Source organism: Schistocerca serialis, chromosome 3, assembly GCF_023864345.2.
Source record: "Schistocerca serialis cubense isolate TAMUIC-IGC-003099 chromosome 3, iqSchSeri2.2, whole genome shotgun sequence".
Classification (NCBI taxonomy): domain Eukaryota; kingdom Metazoa; phylum Arthropoda; class Insecta; order Orthoptera; family Acrididae; genus Schistocerca; species Schistocerca serialis.
In genome coordinates, this window is record NC_064640.1 from 269,109,286 (window position 1) to 269,125,438 (window position 16,153).

Here is a 16,153-nt window from a genome sequence, read left to right on the forward strand (position 1 = left end):
GTACTTTTTCATTGTTTGGAATCAAATCTATTTTTCTTTCATTGTACTCTATCACTATGAAAAGACCACATGTATCATATCCAGGTAGTTTGTGCTTAATTACTCAAAACACAATCTGGTAATTAAAAGTATGAATTGCTATAATCATGTGTAGCACATTAAAATTTCTCTGTTCTAAGCTACATTTAGATATATAGACCGCAACCCACTGTACGCTGTATGCAGACGATACAACCATCACCTTTCTTGTTGAATTTTCATGCTGACAGCAAGAAAAACGACTATGTATATGACTCCATGTGCTCCCTAATCGCACTTATCTTATTCTCACGATCTCTTTGCGAGTTACGCGTTGGTGGCACGATGACTATCACCCAGTGTTCTTCGAATACACGTTTCCTAAATTTTTCCAACAGGGTTTCACAAGAACTACGTCCTAATTTCTATAAGGATGCCCATTTAAGCTCTCTGAGAGTTTCTGTTATATTTTCCTACGGAATACAACGACCTGTTACGGTCCTAGCAGTGAATCTCTGAATCCGTGTGACTTCTGTTGTGAATCCAACTTGGTAAGGATTTCAGACGCTGGAACATTAGTCTAGATTCGGATGCACTGGCGTTCTGTACGCGATTTCCTATACATACGCATTACGTTTTCCCAAAATCCTTCCAACAAATCTTGGTCTTCCGTTCTCCTTCCCTAACACTAATTTTACTTTTTTTCAGATTTCATATTGGTCCCTAGTATTACTCCTAATTACTCATAAAATGTGACGTGCTCAGGGTGTTCACCACTATCGGATACCTTTGGGCTCTTTCAGTTTGGTATAAACATTATCTTGTTTTTATCTATATTTAAAGTGAGCTGCTACTCATTGCACCAAGTGGAAATTATGTCTAGGTCTTTTCGAACTTGCTAGTATAGCTACCCAGGGATAAATGGGTCCGCTATGGTGCAGAGGTTGTGGAGTCGGGTTTTGTGGCGGCAGAACTGTTGGTCTAGGGTGGCTAGGAAAACTCCACTGGAAGATACAACGTACTTTATTCGTCTTAGATTACATCACAGTACTGTGGCTCCCGCAGATACACCCTCCGCAGGCGCGTGGTCCACAGTTGATGTAGATGACGTCGGAGAGCCGTGGCTGTGTGACGGCCGACTGATGTCCGCGTTCTACTTTGCTGACACTGTTTACCTCAATCGGCAGCACGTGCCTAATTTAACAGCATGCGGCCACGAGTGAGTAGTGCCAGTGACGCCTACTTCCGTTAAATTCCTATAGGCAGCCACAGTAACTGGGTTAGGACCACGCCCTAGTGTGGAGGGACTGTGGCAGCAGCGCCCTGGCTGCGAACAGCTGCCCTCCAAGGCAAAAGTTCGGTTCTGCCGTGGCCCAAGAGGACTGACTCCCCATTGTCGCCCTGAGTATGCGGTGGTGGACTTAGAATGTTGAGCTGGTCTGGTGGAGCTGGCTGCCCAGACCGGCTTCGGCTGCTGGCTGGCTCGTAGCGTGCTGGGAACCGACATGAACCCAATGTAGTGGAGCGTGGTGCCAGACAGTGCATAAATTTACTAAAATCAGAGAGTGTTTTATTGTCATTAGTAACCCAATTCTCGTGCCGTTACACTGCTTCCAGGCACGTGCAGATGAATACCTCAATGTCCAAATGGTGCGGAAATATAGCACAGGCTGGTTCGTCATTGCAAAGCCTTAGTGGGCTGTCACCTTTGTTGCACGTCTCAACCCGGCCGCCTCATGGCTTTCAAACAGGCTCGCTTCTAAAATTAGATATTAGCGCCTCTTTGCCTACCTGCTTGCCTCACACACGTCTACCATTGTGCTTCTATAATTTATTAACTCCCAAAATATAATGACGGCGTTACATACCTCCTCTGTATACGAAGACCTGGGCCCTGGGTCTGAACCCGTGCCCAGTCTCAAACAGAAAACTTTACCACAAAGTTAAGACGTAGGCTCTTTATAGTGCTTCCTCATTCATCATACAATAAAACCATGAATGCGGGGCACACTCAAGCTACAACTCTCAGCGATTGCTCCTCTGGTACTTAAGCTAGTGCTTAAAATCTTCCTACTAACCTCATTCACCCCTTAAACGTTAAGCAAATATTTACATGAATATTCCTTTATCGCACCCCTGTGTTAGCTAGTACTGCGAGCAACAATGCTCATTTCAACAGTACCCAAGACTTCTACTCTTTCAAATCACAGTTAATTTCATTTTACAATAACTCTTATTATTATATCTAGTATTTGCACTCACCACACCTTTACTTGCACGAGCAGATAAACAGTCCAAATGTATCTGTTGTGCTAGAGCATCGCCCAGACGAGCGGCCTTCGACATAAGGCAGACAAATGCTGCACAAAAATGTTACCATTTACTCATAATATTATATCTAGTATTTTGCACTCACCACACCTTTACTTGAACGAGCAGTTAAACAGTCCAACAGTATCTGATGTGCTAGAGCATCAACAACACGCGAGGTCCTCCACCTAAGGCAGGCAAATGCTGCCCAAAACAGTTACCATTAACTCTTATAATTGTATCTAGTATTTGCACTCACCACACCTTTACTTGCACGACCAGTTAAACAGTCCAACGGTATCTGAAATGCTAGAGCATCGCCCTCACGCGAGGTCCTCCACCTAAGGCAGACAAATGCTGCCCAAAACAGTTACCATTAACTATTTTTATTACATCTAGTATTTGCATTACCACACCTTCACTTGTACGAGCAGTTAAAAAGTCCAACTGTATCTGATGTGCTAGAGTAACGCCCCGATGAGTTGTCCACCACCTAAGGCAGACAAATGTTGCACAAAACAGTTACCATTAATTCTTATTATTATATGTTGTTTTTGCACTCATTACATCTTTACCTGCACGAGCAGTTAAATAGTCCAACAGTATCTGATGTGGTAGAGCATCGCCCAGACGAGCGGTTCTCCACCTAAGGCAGAAAAATGATGCCCAAAACAGTTATCATTAACTCTTATTACTATATCTAGTATTTGCACTCACCAAACCTTTACTTGCACGAGCAGTTAAACAGTCCAACAGTATCTGATGTGCTAGATCATTGCCCTGACGAACGATTCTCCACCTAAGGCAGACAAATGCTGCACAAAACAGTTACCAAAACCCCTTATTATGATATCTAGTATTTGCACTCACCACACCTGTCCTTGCACGAGCAGTTCAGCAGTCCAATAGTATCTGATGTGCTAGAGCATAACCCTGTCGAGAGGTCCACCACCTAAGGCAGAAAAATGTTACACAAAACAGTTACCATTAACTCTTATTATTTTATCTAGTATTTGCACTGACCACACCTTTACTTGCATGAGCAGTTAAACAGTCCAAGAGTATGTGATGTGCAAGACCATCGCGCTGACTAGCGGTTCGTTATGTATGGCAGACAAATGCTGCACAAAACAGTTATCATTAACTCTTATTATTATATCTAGTATTTGCACTCACCACACCATGACTTGCACGAGCACTTATACAGTCAAACAGTGTCTGATGTACTAGAGGATCTGCCAGACAGGCGGTCCTCCAACTAGGGCAAACAAATGCTGCACAAATCATTTGTCATTAACTCTTATAATTATATCTAGTATTTGCACTCACCACACATTGCATGAGCAGTTAAACAGTCCAACAGTAACTGATGTGCCAGAGCATCGACCTGACGAGCGGTTCTCCACATAAGACAGACAAATGCATCACGAAACAGTTACCATTAAGTCTTATTATTATATCTACAACTTGCACTAACCACACCTTTACTTGCACGAGCAGTCAAACAGTCCAACAGTATCTGATGTGTTAGGGGATCGCTCTGACGAGCGGTTCTCGACCTAAGGTAGACAAATGTTGCACAAAACAGTAACCATTAACACTTATTATTATATCTAGTATTTGCACTCACCACACCTTTACTTGCACGAGCAGTTAAACAGTGCAACAGTATCTGATGTGCTAGAGCATCGCCCTGACGAGCGGTTCTAAACCTAAGGCAGACAAATGCTGCACAAAACAGTTTCCATTAACAATTGTTATTATATCTAGTATTTGCACTTATCACAACTTTACTTGCACGAACAGTTAAACAGTCCTACAGTATCTGATGTGATAGAGCATCGCCTTACGAGCGGTTCACCACCTTAGGCAGACAAATGCTGCACAAACAGTTGCCATTATCTCCTTTTATTATTTCTAGTATTTGCAATCACCACACTTTTACTTGCCAGAGCAGTTAAACTGTCCAACAGTATCAGATGTGCTAGAGGATCGCCCTGACGAGCAGTCCTCTAGCTAAGGCAGACAAATGCTGCAGAAAATAGTTACTATTAACTCTTATTATTATATCAATTATTTGCACTCACCACACCTTTACTTGCACGACCAGTTAAACAGTCCAACATTATCTGATGTGCTAGAGCATCGCCCTGACGAGCGGCTCTCCACCTAACGCAAGCAAATGCTGCACAAAACATTTACCATTACTTCTAATTATTATATCTAGTATTTGCACTCACCACACCTTTAGTTGCACGGGCAGTTAAACAGTCCCACAATATCTTATGTGCTAGGACATCGCCCTGACGAGAGGTTCTCTACCTAAGGCAGACAAATGCTGCACAAAATAGTTACCATTAACTCTTACTATTATATCTAGTATTTGCACTCACCACACTCTTACTTGCAAGAGCAGTTAAACAGACCAACAGTATCAGATGTGCTAGAGCATCGTCCTGACGAGCGGTTCTCCGCCTAGGCAGACAAATGCTTCACAAAACGGTTACCATCAACTCATGTTATTATACCTAGTATTTGCACTCATCACACCTTTACTTGCACGACCATTTAAGCAGTCCAACTGTATCTGATGTGCTAGAGCATCGCCCTAACGAGCGTTCCTCCACCTAAGACACACAAATGCTGCACAAACAGTTACCATTAACTCTTTTTATTATATCTAGTATTTGCATTCACCACACCTTTGGTTGCATGAGCAGTAAAACAGTCCAACAGTATCAGATGTGCTAGAGCATCATCCTGACGAGCGGTTCTAAACCTAAGGCAGACAAATGCTGCACAAAACAGTTACCATTAACACTTGTTATTATATCTAGTATTTGCACTTATCACAACTTTACTTGCACGAACAGTTAAACAGTCCTACAGTATCTGATGTGATAGAGCATCGCCTTACGAGCGGTTCACCACCTTAGGCAGACAAATGCTGCACAAACAGTTGCCATTATCTCCTTTTATTATTTCTAGTATTTGCAATCACCACACTTTTACTTGCCAGAGCAGTTAAACTGTCCAACAGTATCAGATGTGCTAGAGGATCGCCCTGACGAGCAGTCCTCTAGCTAAGGCAGACAAATGCTGCAGAAAATAGTTACTATTAACTCTTATTATTATATCAATTATTTGCACTCACCACACCTTTACTTGCACGAGCAGTTAAACAGTCCAACATTATCTGATGTGCTAGAGCATCGCCCTGACGAGCGGCCCTCCACCTAACGCAGACAAATGCTGCACAAAACATTTACCATTACTTCTTATTATTATATCTAGTATTTGCACTCACCACACCTTTAGTTGCACGAGCAGTTAAACAGTCCCACAATAACCTATGTGCTAGGACATCGCCCTGACGAGAGGTTCTCTACCTAAGGCAGACAAATGCTGCACAAAACAGTTACCATTAACTCTTATTGTTATAGCTAGTATTGGCACTCACCACACTTTTACTTGCACGAGCAGGTTAATAGTGTAATCGTATCTGATGTGCTAGAGTATCGCCCAGACGAGCGGTTTTCCACCTAAGGCAGACAAATGCTGCACAGAAATGTTGCCATTAACTCTTAATATTATACCTAGTATTTGCACTCACCACACCTTTTCTTGCACGAGCAGTTAAACAGTCCAACTGTATCTGATATGCTAGAGCATCGCCCTGACGAGCGGTCCTCCACCTAAGGAAGACAAATGCTGCACAAAATAGTTACCATTAACTCTTACTATTATATCTAGTATTTGCACCCACCACACCTGTACTTGCACGAGCAGTTAAACAGTCCAACAGTGTCTGATGTGCTAAAGCATCGACATATCGACCGGTCCTCCACCTAAGGCAGACAAAAGCTGCACAAAACAGTTACCACTAACTCTTATTATTATATAGAAAGAACGATCCTTTATTGTATGCTTATATGATAGTGGAACAAACACTGGTAGCTGTTACTTCTGTAAAATATCTGGGAGTATATGTGCGGTACGATTTGAAGTGGAATAATCATATAAAATTAATTGTTGGTAAGGCGGGTACCAGGTGGAAATTCATTGGGAGAGTGCTTAGAAAATGTAGTTCATCAACAAAGGAGGTGGCTTACAAAACTCTCGTTCGACCTAAACTTGAGTATTGCTCATCAGTGTGGGATCCGTACCAGATCGGTTTGACGGAGGAGATAGAGAAGATTCAAAGAAGAGCGGCGCGTTTCGTCACAGGGTTATTTGGTAACCGTGATAGCGTTACGGAGATGTTTAATAAACTCAAGTGGCAGACTCTACAAGAGAGGCGCTCTGCATCGCGGTGTAGATTGCTCGCCAGGTTTCGAGAGGGTGCGTTTCTGGATGAGGTATCGAATATATTGCTTCCCCCTACTTATACCTCCCGAGGAGATCACGAATGTAAAATTAGAGAGATTAGAGCGCGCACGGAGGCTTTCAGACAGTCGTTCTTCCCGCGAACCATACGCGACTGGAACAGGAAAGGGAGGTAATGACAGTGGCACGTAAAATACCCTCCGCCACACACCTTTGGGTGGCTTGCGGAGTATAAAAGTAGATGTAGATGTAGATATATCTAGTATTTGCACTCACCACACCTTTACTTGCAAGGGCTGTTAAACAGTCCAACAGTATCAGATGTGCTAGAGCATCGCCCTGACGAGCGGTCCTCCACCCAAGGCAGACAAATGCTGCCCAAAACAGTTACCAATAACTCTTATTATTATATCCAGTATTTGCACACACCACACCTTTACTTGCACGAGCACATAAACAGTCCTACCGAATCTGATGTGCTAGAGCATCACCCTGACGAGCATTCCTCCACCTAAGGCAGACAAATGCTGAACAAAACAGTTACTATTAACTCTTATTATTATATCTAGTATCTGCACTCACCACACCTTTACTTGCACGAGCAGTTAAACAGTCCAACAGTATCTGATGTGCTAGAGAAACGCCCTGACGCGCGGTTCTCAACTAAGGCAGACAAATACTGCACAAAACAGTTACCATTAACTCAGGTTATTATATCTAGTATTTGCACTCACCACACCTTTACTTGCACGAGCAGTTAAACAGCCCAAACATTATCTAAACTAGAGCATCGACCTGACGAGCGGTTCTCCACCCAAGACAGACAAATGCTGCACAAAACTGTTACCTTTAACTCTTATTATTATATTTATTTTTGGCACTCATCACACCTTTACTTGCACGAGCAGTTGACAGTCCAACAGTATCTGGTGTGCTAGAGCATCGCACAGACGAGAGGTTCTCCACCTAAGGCAGACAAATGTTGCACAAAACAGTTACCATTAACTCATGTTATTATATCTAGAATTTGCACTCACCACACCTTTACTTGCACAAGCAGTTAAAGAGCCCAACAGTATCTGATGTGCTAGAGCATCGCCCTGACGAGGGGTCCTCCAACTGAGGCAGACAAATGTTGCACCAAACAGTTACCATTAACTATTACTATTATATCTAGTACTTGCACTCACCACACCTTTACTTGCACGAGGAGTTACACCGTCCAACTGTTTCTGATTTGCTACAGCATCGTCCAGTCGAGTGGTCCTCCACCTAAGACAGACAAATGCTGCACAAAAACTGTACCATTAACTCTTAATATTATATCTAGTATATTGCACTCACCACAATTTTACTTGCACGAGCAGTTAAACAGAGCAACAGTATCTAATGTGCTAGAGCATCGCCCTGACGAGCGGTTCTCCACCTAAGGCAGACAAGTGCTGCACAAAACAGATACCATTAAAACTTGTTATTGTATCTAGTATTTGCACTCATCACAACTTTACTTGCTCGTGCAGTTAAACAGTCCAAGAGTATCTGATGTGTTAGGGCATCGCCCTGAGGAGTGGATCTCCACTTAAGGCAGACAAATGCTGCACAAAACAGTTACCATTAACACTTATTATGATATCTAGTATTTGCACTCTCCACACCTTTACTTGCTCGAGCAATTAAACAATGCAACAGTATCTGATGTACTAGAGCATACCCTGACGAGCGGTTCTCCGCCTAAGGCAGACAAAAGCTGCACAAAACAGTTACCAGTAACTCTTATTATATCTGATATTTGCACTCACCACACTTTTACTTGCAAGAGCAGTTAAACAGACCAACAGTATCAGATGTGCTAGAGCATCGCCCTGACGAACGGTCCTCCACCTAATGCAGACAAATGCTGCTCAAAACACTTACCATTAACTCTTATTATTATATCTAGTATTTGCATAAACCACACCATTACTTTGCACGAGCACTTAAACAGTCCTACCGAATCTGATGTGCTAGAGCATCGCCCTTACGAGCATTCCTCCGCCTAATGCAGACAAATGCTATACAAAACAATTACCATTAACTATTATTATTATATCTAGTACCTGTACTCACCACACTTTACTTGCACGAGCAGTTAAACAGTCCAACAGTATCTGATGTGCTAGAAAAACGAACTGACGAGCTGTACTCCACCTAAGGCCGACTAATGCTGCACATAACACTTACCATTATCTCTTAATCTTATGTCTTGTTTTTCCACTCACCACATCATTACATGCACGACAAGTTAAACAGTCCAACAGTATCTGATGTACTAGAGGATCGGCCAGACGAGCGGTTCTCCAACTAAGTCTGACAAATGCTGCACAAATCATTTACCATTAACTCTTATTATTATATCTAGTATTTGCACTCACCACACCTTTATTTCCATGAGCAGTTAAACAGTCCAACAGTATCTGATGTGCTACAGTATCGCCCTGACGAGCAGTCCTCCACCTAAGGCAGACAAATGCTGCACAAAACAGTTACCATTAACTCTTATTATTATATCTAGTATTTGCACACACCACACCTTTACTCGCACGAGCACTTAAACAGTCCAACAGTATCTGATTTGCTAGAGCATCGCCCTGACGAGCGGTCCTCCAACTAAGGCAGACTAATGTTGCACCAAACAGTTAGCATTAACTCTTATTATTATATCTGAGATTTGCACTCACCACACTTTTACTTGAAAGAGTAGTTAAACAGACCAACAGTATCAGATGTGCTAGAGCATCGCCGTGACGAGCGGTTCCCCAACTAAGGCAGACAAATGCTGCACAAAACAGTTACCATTAACTCAGGTTATGATATCTAGTATTTACACTCACCACACCTTTACTTGCACAAGCAGCTAAATAGTCCAACATTATCTGAGCTAGAGCATCGATCTGACAAGCGGTCTTCACCTAAGGCAGACAAATGCTGCACAAAACAGTTACCATCAACTCTTATTATTATATCCAGTTTTTGCACTCATCACACCTTTACTTGCACAAGCAGTTAAACAGTCCAACAGTATCTGATGTGCTAGAGCATCGCCCAGACGAGTGGTTCCCCACATAAGGCAGACAAATGTCGCACATAACAGTTACCATTAACTCATGTTATTATATCTAGTATTTGCACTCACCACACCTTTACTTGCACGAGCAGTTAAACAGTCCTACAGTATATGATTTGCTAGAGCATCGCCCTGACGAGCGGTTCTCCACCTAATGCAAATAAATGCTGCACAAAACTGTTACCATTAATGCTTATTATTGTATCTAGTGTTTCCACTCATCACACCTTTACTTGCACGAGCAGTTAATGAGTCAACAATATCTGATGTGCTAGAGGTTCGCCCTGACTAGCGGTCCTCCACCTAAGGTAGACAAACGCTGCACAAAACAGTTACCAGTAACTCTTATTATATCTGATATTTGCACTCACCACACTTTTACTTGCAAGAGCAGTTAAACAGACCAACAGTATCAGATGTGCTAGAGCATCGCCCTGACGAACGGTCCTCCACCTAATGCAGACAAATGCTGCTCAAAACACTTACCATTAACTCTTATTATTATATCTAGTATTTGCATAAACCACACCTTTACTTTGCACGAGCACTTAAACAGTCCTACCGAATCTGATGTGCTAGAGCATCGCCCTTACGAGCATTCCTCCGCCTAATGCAGACAAATGCTATACAAAACAATTACCATTAACTATTATTATTATATCTAGTACCTGTACTCACCACACTTTACTTGCACGAGCAGTTAAACAGTCCAACAGTATCTGATGTGCTAGAAAAACGAACTGACGAGCTGTACTCCACCTAAGGCCGACTAATGCTGCACATAACACTTACCATTATCTCTTAATCTTATGTCTTGTTTTTCCACTCACCACATCATTACATGCACGAGAAGTTAAACAGTCCAACAGTATCTGATGTACTAGAGGATCGGCCAGACGAGCGGTTCTCCAACTAAGTCTGACAAATGCTGCACAAATCATTTACCATTAACTCTTATTATTATATCTAGTATTTGCACTCACCACACCTTTATTTCCATGAGCAGTTAAACAGTCCAACAGTATCTGATGTGCTACAGTATCGCCCTGACGAGCAGTCCTCCACCTAAGGCAGACAAATGCTGCACAAAACAGTTACCATTAACTCTTATTATTATATCTAGTATTTGCACACACCACACCTTTACTCGCACGAGCACTTAAACAGTCCAACAGTATCTGATTTGCTAGAGCATCGCCCTGACGAGCGGTCCTCCAACTAAGGCAGACTAATGTTGCACCAAACAGTTAGCATTAACTCTTATTATTATATCTGAGATTTGCACTCACCACACTTTTACTTGAAAGAGTAGTTAAACAGACCAACAGTATCAGATGTGCTAGAGCATCGCCGTGACGAGCGGTTCCCCAACTAAGGCAGACAAATGCTGCACAAAACAGTTACCATTAACTCAGGTTATGATATCTAGTATATACACTCACCACACCTTTACTTGCACAAGCAGCTAAATAGTCCAACATTATCTGAGCTAGAGCATCGATCTGACAAGCGGTCTTCACCTAAGGCAGACAAATGCTGCACAAAACAGTTACCATCAACTCTTATTATTATATCCAGTTTTTGCACTCACCACACCTTTACTTGCACGAGCAGTTAAACAGTCCTACAGTATCTGATTTGCTAGAGCATCGCCCTGACGAGCGGTTCTCCACCTAATGCAAATAAATGCTGCACAAAACTGTTACCATTAATGCTTATTATTGTATCTAGTGTTTCCACTCATCACACCTTTACTTGCACGAGCAGTTAATGAGTCAACAATATCTGATGTGCTAGAGGTTCGCCCTGACTAGCGGTCCTCCACCTAAGGTAGACAAACGCTGCACAAAATAGTTACCATTAACTCTTGCTATTATATCTAGTATTTGCACTTACCACCCTTTTACTTGCACGAGCAGTAAAACAGACCAACAGTATTGGATATGATAGAGCATCGCCTTGACGAGCGATTCTCCACCTAAGGCAGACAAATGCTGCACAAAACAGTTACCATTAACTCTTATTATTATATCTAATATTTGCGGTCACCTCACATTTACTTGAACGAGCAGCTAAAGAGTCGAACAGGATCTGACTTGCTAGAGCATCACCCTGACGAGCGGTCCTCAACATGGGGCAGACAAATGCTGCACAAAACAGTTACCAATAACTCTTATTAATATTTCTAGTATTTGTACTCACCACACCTTTACTTGCACGACCAGTTAAACAGTCCAACTGTATCTGCTGTGGTAGAACAACGCAGAGACGGGCGGTCCTCCACCTAAGCCTGACAAATGCTGCACAAAAATGTTACCATTAACTCTTAATATTATATCTAGTATATTGCACTCACCACACCTTTACTTGCAAGAGCAGTTAAACAGTCCAACAGTATCTGATGTGCTAGAGCATCGCCCTGACGACCGGTACTCCACCTGAGGCAGACAAATTCTGCACAAACAGTTGCCATTATCTCTTTTTACTATATCTAGTATTTGCATTCACCACACATTTACTTGCACGAGCAGTTAAACAGTCAACAGTATCTGATGTGCTAGAGCATCGCCCTGACGAGCGGTTCTCCACTAAATGCAGACAAATGCTTCAGAAAACAGTTATCATTAAATCTTATTATTATATATAATACTTGCACTCACCACACCTTTAGTGGACCGTCCAGTTAAATAGTCCAACAGTATCTAATGTGCTAGAGCATCGCCCTAACGAGCGGTTCTCTATCTAAGGCGGACATATGCTGCACAAAATAGTTACTATTAACTTTCATAATCATATCAGATATGTACACTCACCACACCTTTACTTGCACGAGCAGTTAAACAGTCCAACAGTATCTGATGTGCTAGTGCATCGCCCTGACGAGCGGTTCTCCACCTAATGGAGACTAATGCTTCAGAAAACAGTTACTATTAACTCTTGTTATTATATCCAGTACTTGCACTCACCACACCTTTACTTGCAAGAGCAGTTAAACAGTCCAACAGTATCAGAAGTGCTAGAACATCGACCTGACGAGTGGTCCTCAACCTAACGCAGACAAATGCTGCCCAAAAATGTTACCATTAACTCTTATTATTATATCTAGTATTTGCACACACCACACCTTTACATGCACGAGCACTTAAGTGGTCCAACTGTATTTGATGTGCTACAGCATCGCCCAGACGAGCGGTCCTCCCCCTCAGGCAGACAAATGCTGCGCAAAAATTTTACCATTAACTCTTAATATTATATCTAGTATATTGCACTCACCACACCTTTACTTGCACGAGCACGTAAACATTCCTACCTAATCTGATGTGCTAGAGCGTCGCCCTGACGAGCATTCCTCCACCTAATGCTGACTAATGCTGCACAAAACAGTTACCATTACCTCTTATTATTATATCTAGTATCTGCACTCACCACACCTTTACTTGCACAAGCAGTTAAACAGTCCAACAGTATCTGATGTGCTAGAGCATCGCTCTGACGAGCTGTACTCCACCTAAGGCCGACTAATGCTGCACAAAACAGTTACCATAAACTCTTATTCTTATGTCTTGTATTTGCACTCATCACATCATTACTTGCACGAGCAGTTAAACAGTCCAACAGTATCTGATGTGCTAGAGCATCGCCCTGACGAGCTGTACTCCACCTAAGGCCGACTAATGCTGCACAAAACAGTTACCATAAACTCTTATTCTTATGTCTTGTATTTGCACTCACCACATCATTACTTGCACGAGCAGTTAAACAGTCCAACAGTATCTGATGTACTAGAGGATCGGCCAGACGAGCGGTTCTCCAACTAAGTCAGACAAATCTGCACAAATCATTTACCATTAACTATTTTTATTATATCTAGTATTTGCACTCACCGCACCTTTATTTGCATGAGCAGTTAAACAGTCCAACAGTATCTGATGTGCTAGTGCATCGCCCTGACTAGCGGTTCTCCACCTAAGGGAGTTAAATGCTGCACAAAGTTGTTAACATTAACTCTTATTATTAAATCTATTATTTGCACTCACCACACATTTACTTGCACGAGCAATTAAACAGTCCGACAGTATCTGATGTCCTAGAGCATCACCCAGACGAGCGGTTCTCCACCTAAGGCAGACAATTGCTGCACAAAACAGTTACCATTATAACTTTTTATTATATGTAGTATTTGCACTCATCACACCTTTACTTGCACGAGCAGTGAAGCAGTCCAACAGTATCTGATGTGCTAGAGCATCGCCCTAACGAGCGTTCTTCCACATAAGGCACACATATGCTGCACATACAGTTATCATTAACTCTTTTTATATTATCTAGTACTTGCATTCACCACACCTTTAGTTGCACGAGCAGTTAAACAGTTCAACAGTATCAGGTGTGCTAGAGCTTCGCCCTGACGAGCGGTCATCTAGCTAAGGCATACAAATACTGCACTAAATAGTTTCTATTAGCTCTTATTTTTATATCAATTATTTGCAGTCACCACGGCTTTACTAGCACGAGCAGTAAAACCATCCAACAGTATCTGATGTGCTAGAGCATCGCCCTGCCCAGCAGTTCTCCACCTAAGGCTCAGAAATGCTGCACAAAACAGTTACCATTATGTCTTATTATTATATTTAGTATATGAGCTCACCACACCATTTCTTGCAGGAGCCGTTGAACAGTCCAACAGTATCTGATATGTCTGGGCCTCGCTCTGACGAGCGGTCTTCCACCTAAGGCAGACATATGCTGCACAAAGTAGTTAGCATTAACACTTATCAACATATCGAGCATTTGCAATCACCACACCTTTACTTGCACGAGCAGTTAAACAGTACATCTGTATCTGATGTGCTAGAGCATCACCCAGACTAGCGGTCCTCTACCTAAGGCTGAGAAATGCTGCACAAAATAGTTACCAATAACTGTTATTATTATATCTAGTATTTGCACTCACCTCATCCTTACTTGCACGAGTAGTTAAACAGTCCAACAGTATCTGATGTGCTAGAGCATCGCCCTGACGAGCGGTCCTCCATCTAAGGCAGTCAAATGCTGCACAAAAATGTTACAATTAACTCTTAACATTATATCCAGTATTTGCATTCACCACACCTTTAGTTGCACGAGCAGTTAAACAGTCTAACAGTATCAGATGCGCTAGTGCATCGCCCTGACGAGCGGTCCATAGCTAAGGCAGACAAATGTTGCACAAAATAGTGACTATTAACTCTTATTATTATATCAATTATTTGCACTCACCACACCTTTACTTGAACGAGCAGTTAAACAGTCCAACAGTATCTGATGTGTTGGAGCATCACCCTGACGAGCGGTTATCCACCTAACGCAAACAAATGCTGCACAAAACAGTTACCATTAATTCTTATTATTGTATCTAGTATTTTCACTCACCATACATTTAGTTGCACGAGCAGTAAAACAGTCCAACAGTATCTGATGTGCTAGAACATCGCCGTGGCTAGCAGTTCTCCACCTAAGGCAGTTAAATGCTGCAAAAAATTGTTACCATTATCTCTTATGATTAAATCTATTTATTGCACTCATCCAACCTTTACTTGCACGAGCAGTTAAATAGTCAAACAATATCTGGTGTGCTAGAGCATCCCCTGACGAGCGGTTCTCCACCTAAGGCAGACAAATGCTGCACAAAACTGTTACCATTATCTCTTATTATTAAATCTAGTACTTGCACACACCACACCTTTACTTGCACGAGCACTTAAACAGTCCAACAGTATCTGATGTTCTTGAGCATCGCCCTGACGATCATTTCTCCACCTAACGCAAACAAATGCTCCACAAAACAGTTACCATTAATTCTTCTTATTATATTTAGTATTTGCACTCATCACACCCTTACTTGCACGACCAGTTAAAGAGTCCAACAGTATCTGATGTGCTAGAGCATCGGCCTGACGACCAGTTCTCCACCTAAGGCGGACAAATGCTTCGGAAAACAGTTACCTTTAACTCTTATTACTATATCTAGAATTTGCACTCAACACACCTTCACATGCACGAGCAGTTAAAAAGTCCAACAGTATCTGATGTGCTAGAGCATCGCCCTGACGAGCGTTCTTCCACCTAAGGCAGACAAATGCTGCACAAAGATGTTACCATTAACTCTTAATACTATATCTAGTATTTGCACTCACCACACCTTCACGTGCATGATCAGTTAAACAGTCCAACAGTATCTGATATACTAGAGCATCGCCCTGATGATCGATTCTCCGCCTAAGGCAGACAAAAGCTACACAAAACGGTTACCATCAACTCATGTTATTATATCTAGTATTTGTACTCATCACACCTTTACTTCCACGAGCCTGTGATCAGTACAACCGTATCTGATGAGTCTGGGCATAGCCCTGT

At 42.2% G+C, this 16,153-nt stretch overlaps 1 protein-coding gene across 1 annotated transcript in view; it reads right to left on the minus strand.

The window, feature by feature from the left end:
- The window catches only part of LOC126470782 (basic proline-rich protein-like), an 83,175-nt gene extending 68,459 nt beyond the window's left edge, over positions 1 to 14,716 (minus strand). Inside the window, exons 1-6 of the mRNA XM_050098791.1 lie at positions 14,712 to 14,716; positions 7,845 to 7,926; positions 7,551 to 7,620; positions 3,505 to 3,602; positions 3,199 to 3,280; positions 2,281 to 2,378 (exon numbers count right to left, since the gene is read on the minus strand). Coding sequence (XP_049954748.1) covers positions 2,281 to 2,378; positions 3,199 to 3,280; positions 3,505 to 3,602; positions 7,551 to 7,620; positions 7,845 to 7,926; positions 14,712 to 14,716 — 435 coding nt within the window. The remainder of the gene's footprint in view (positions 1 to 2,280; positions 2,379 to 3,198; positions 3,281 to 3,504; positions 3,603 to 7,550; positions 7,621 to 7,844; positions 7,927 to 14,711) is intronic.
- Between the last annotated feature and the right edge of the window lie 1,437 nt (positions 14,717 to 16,153).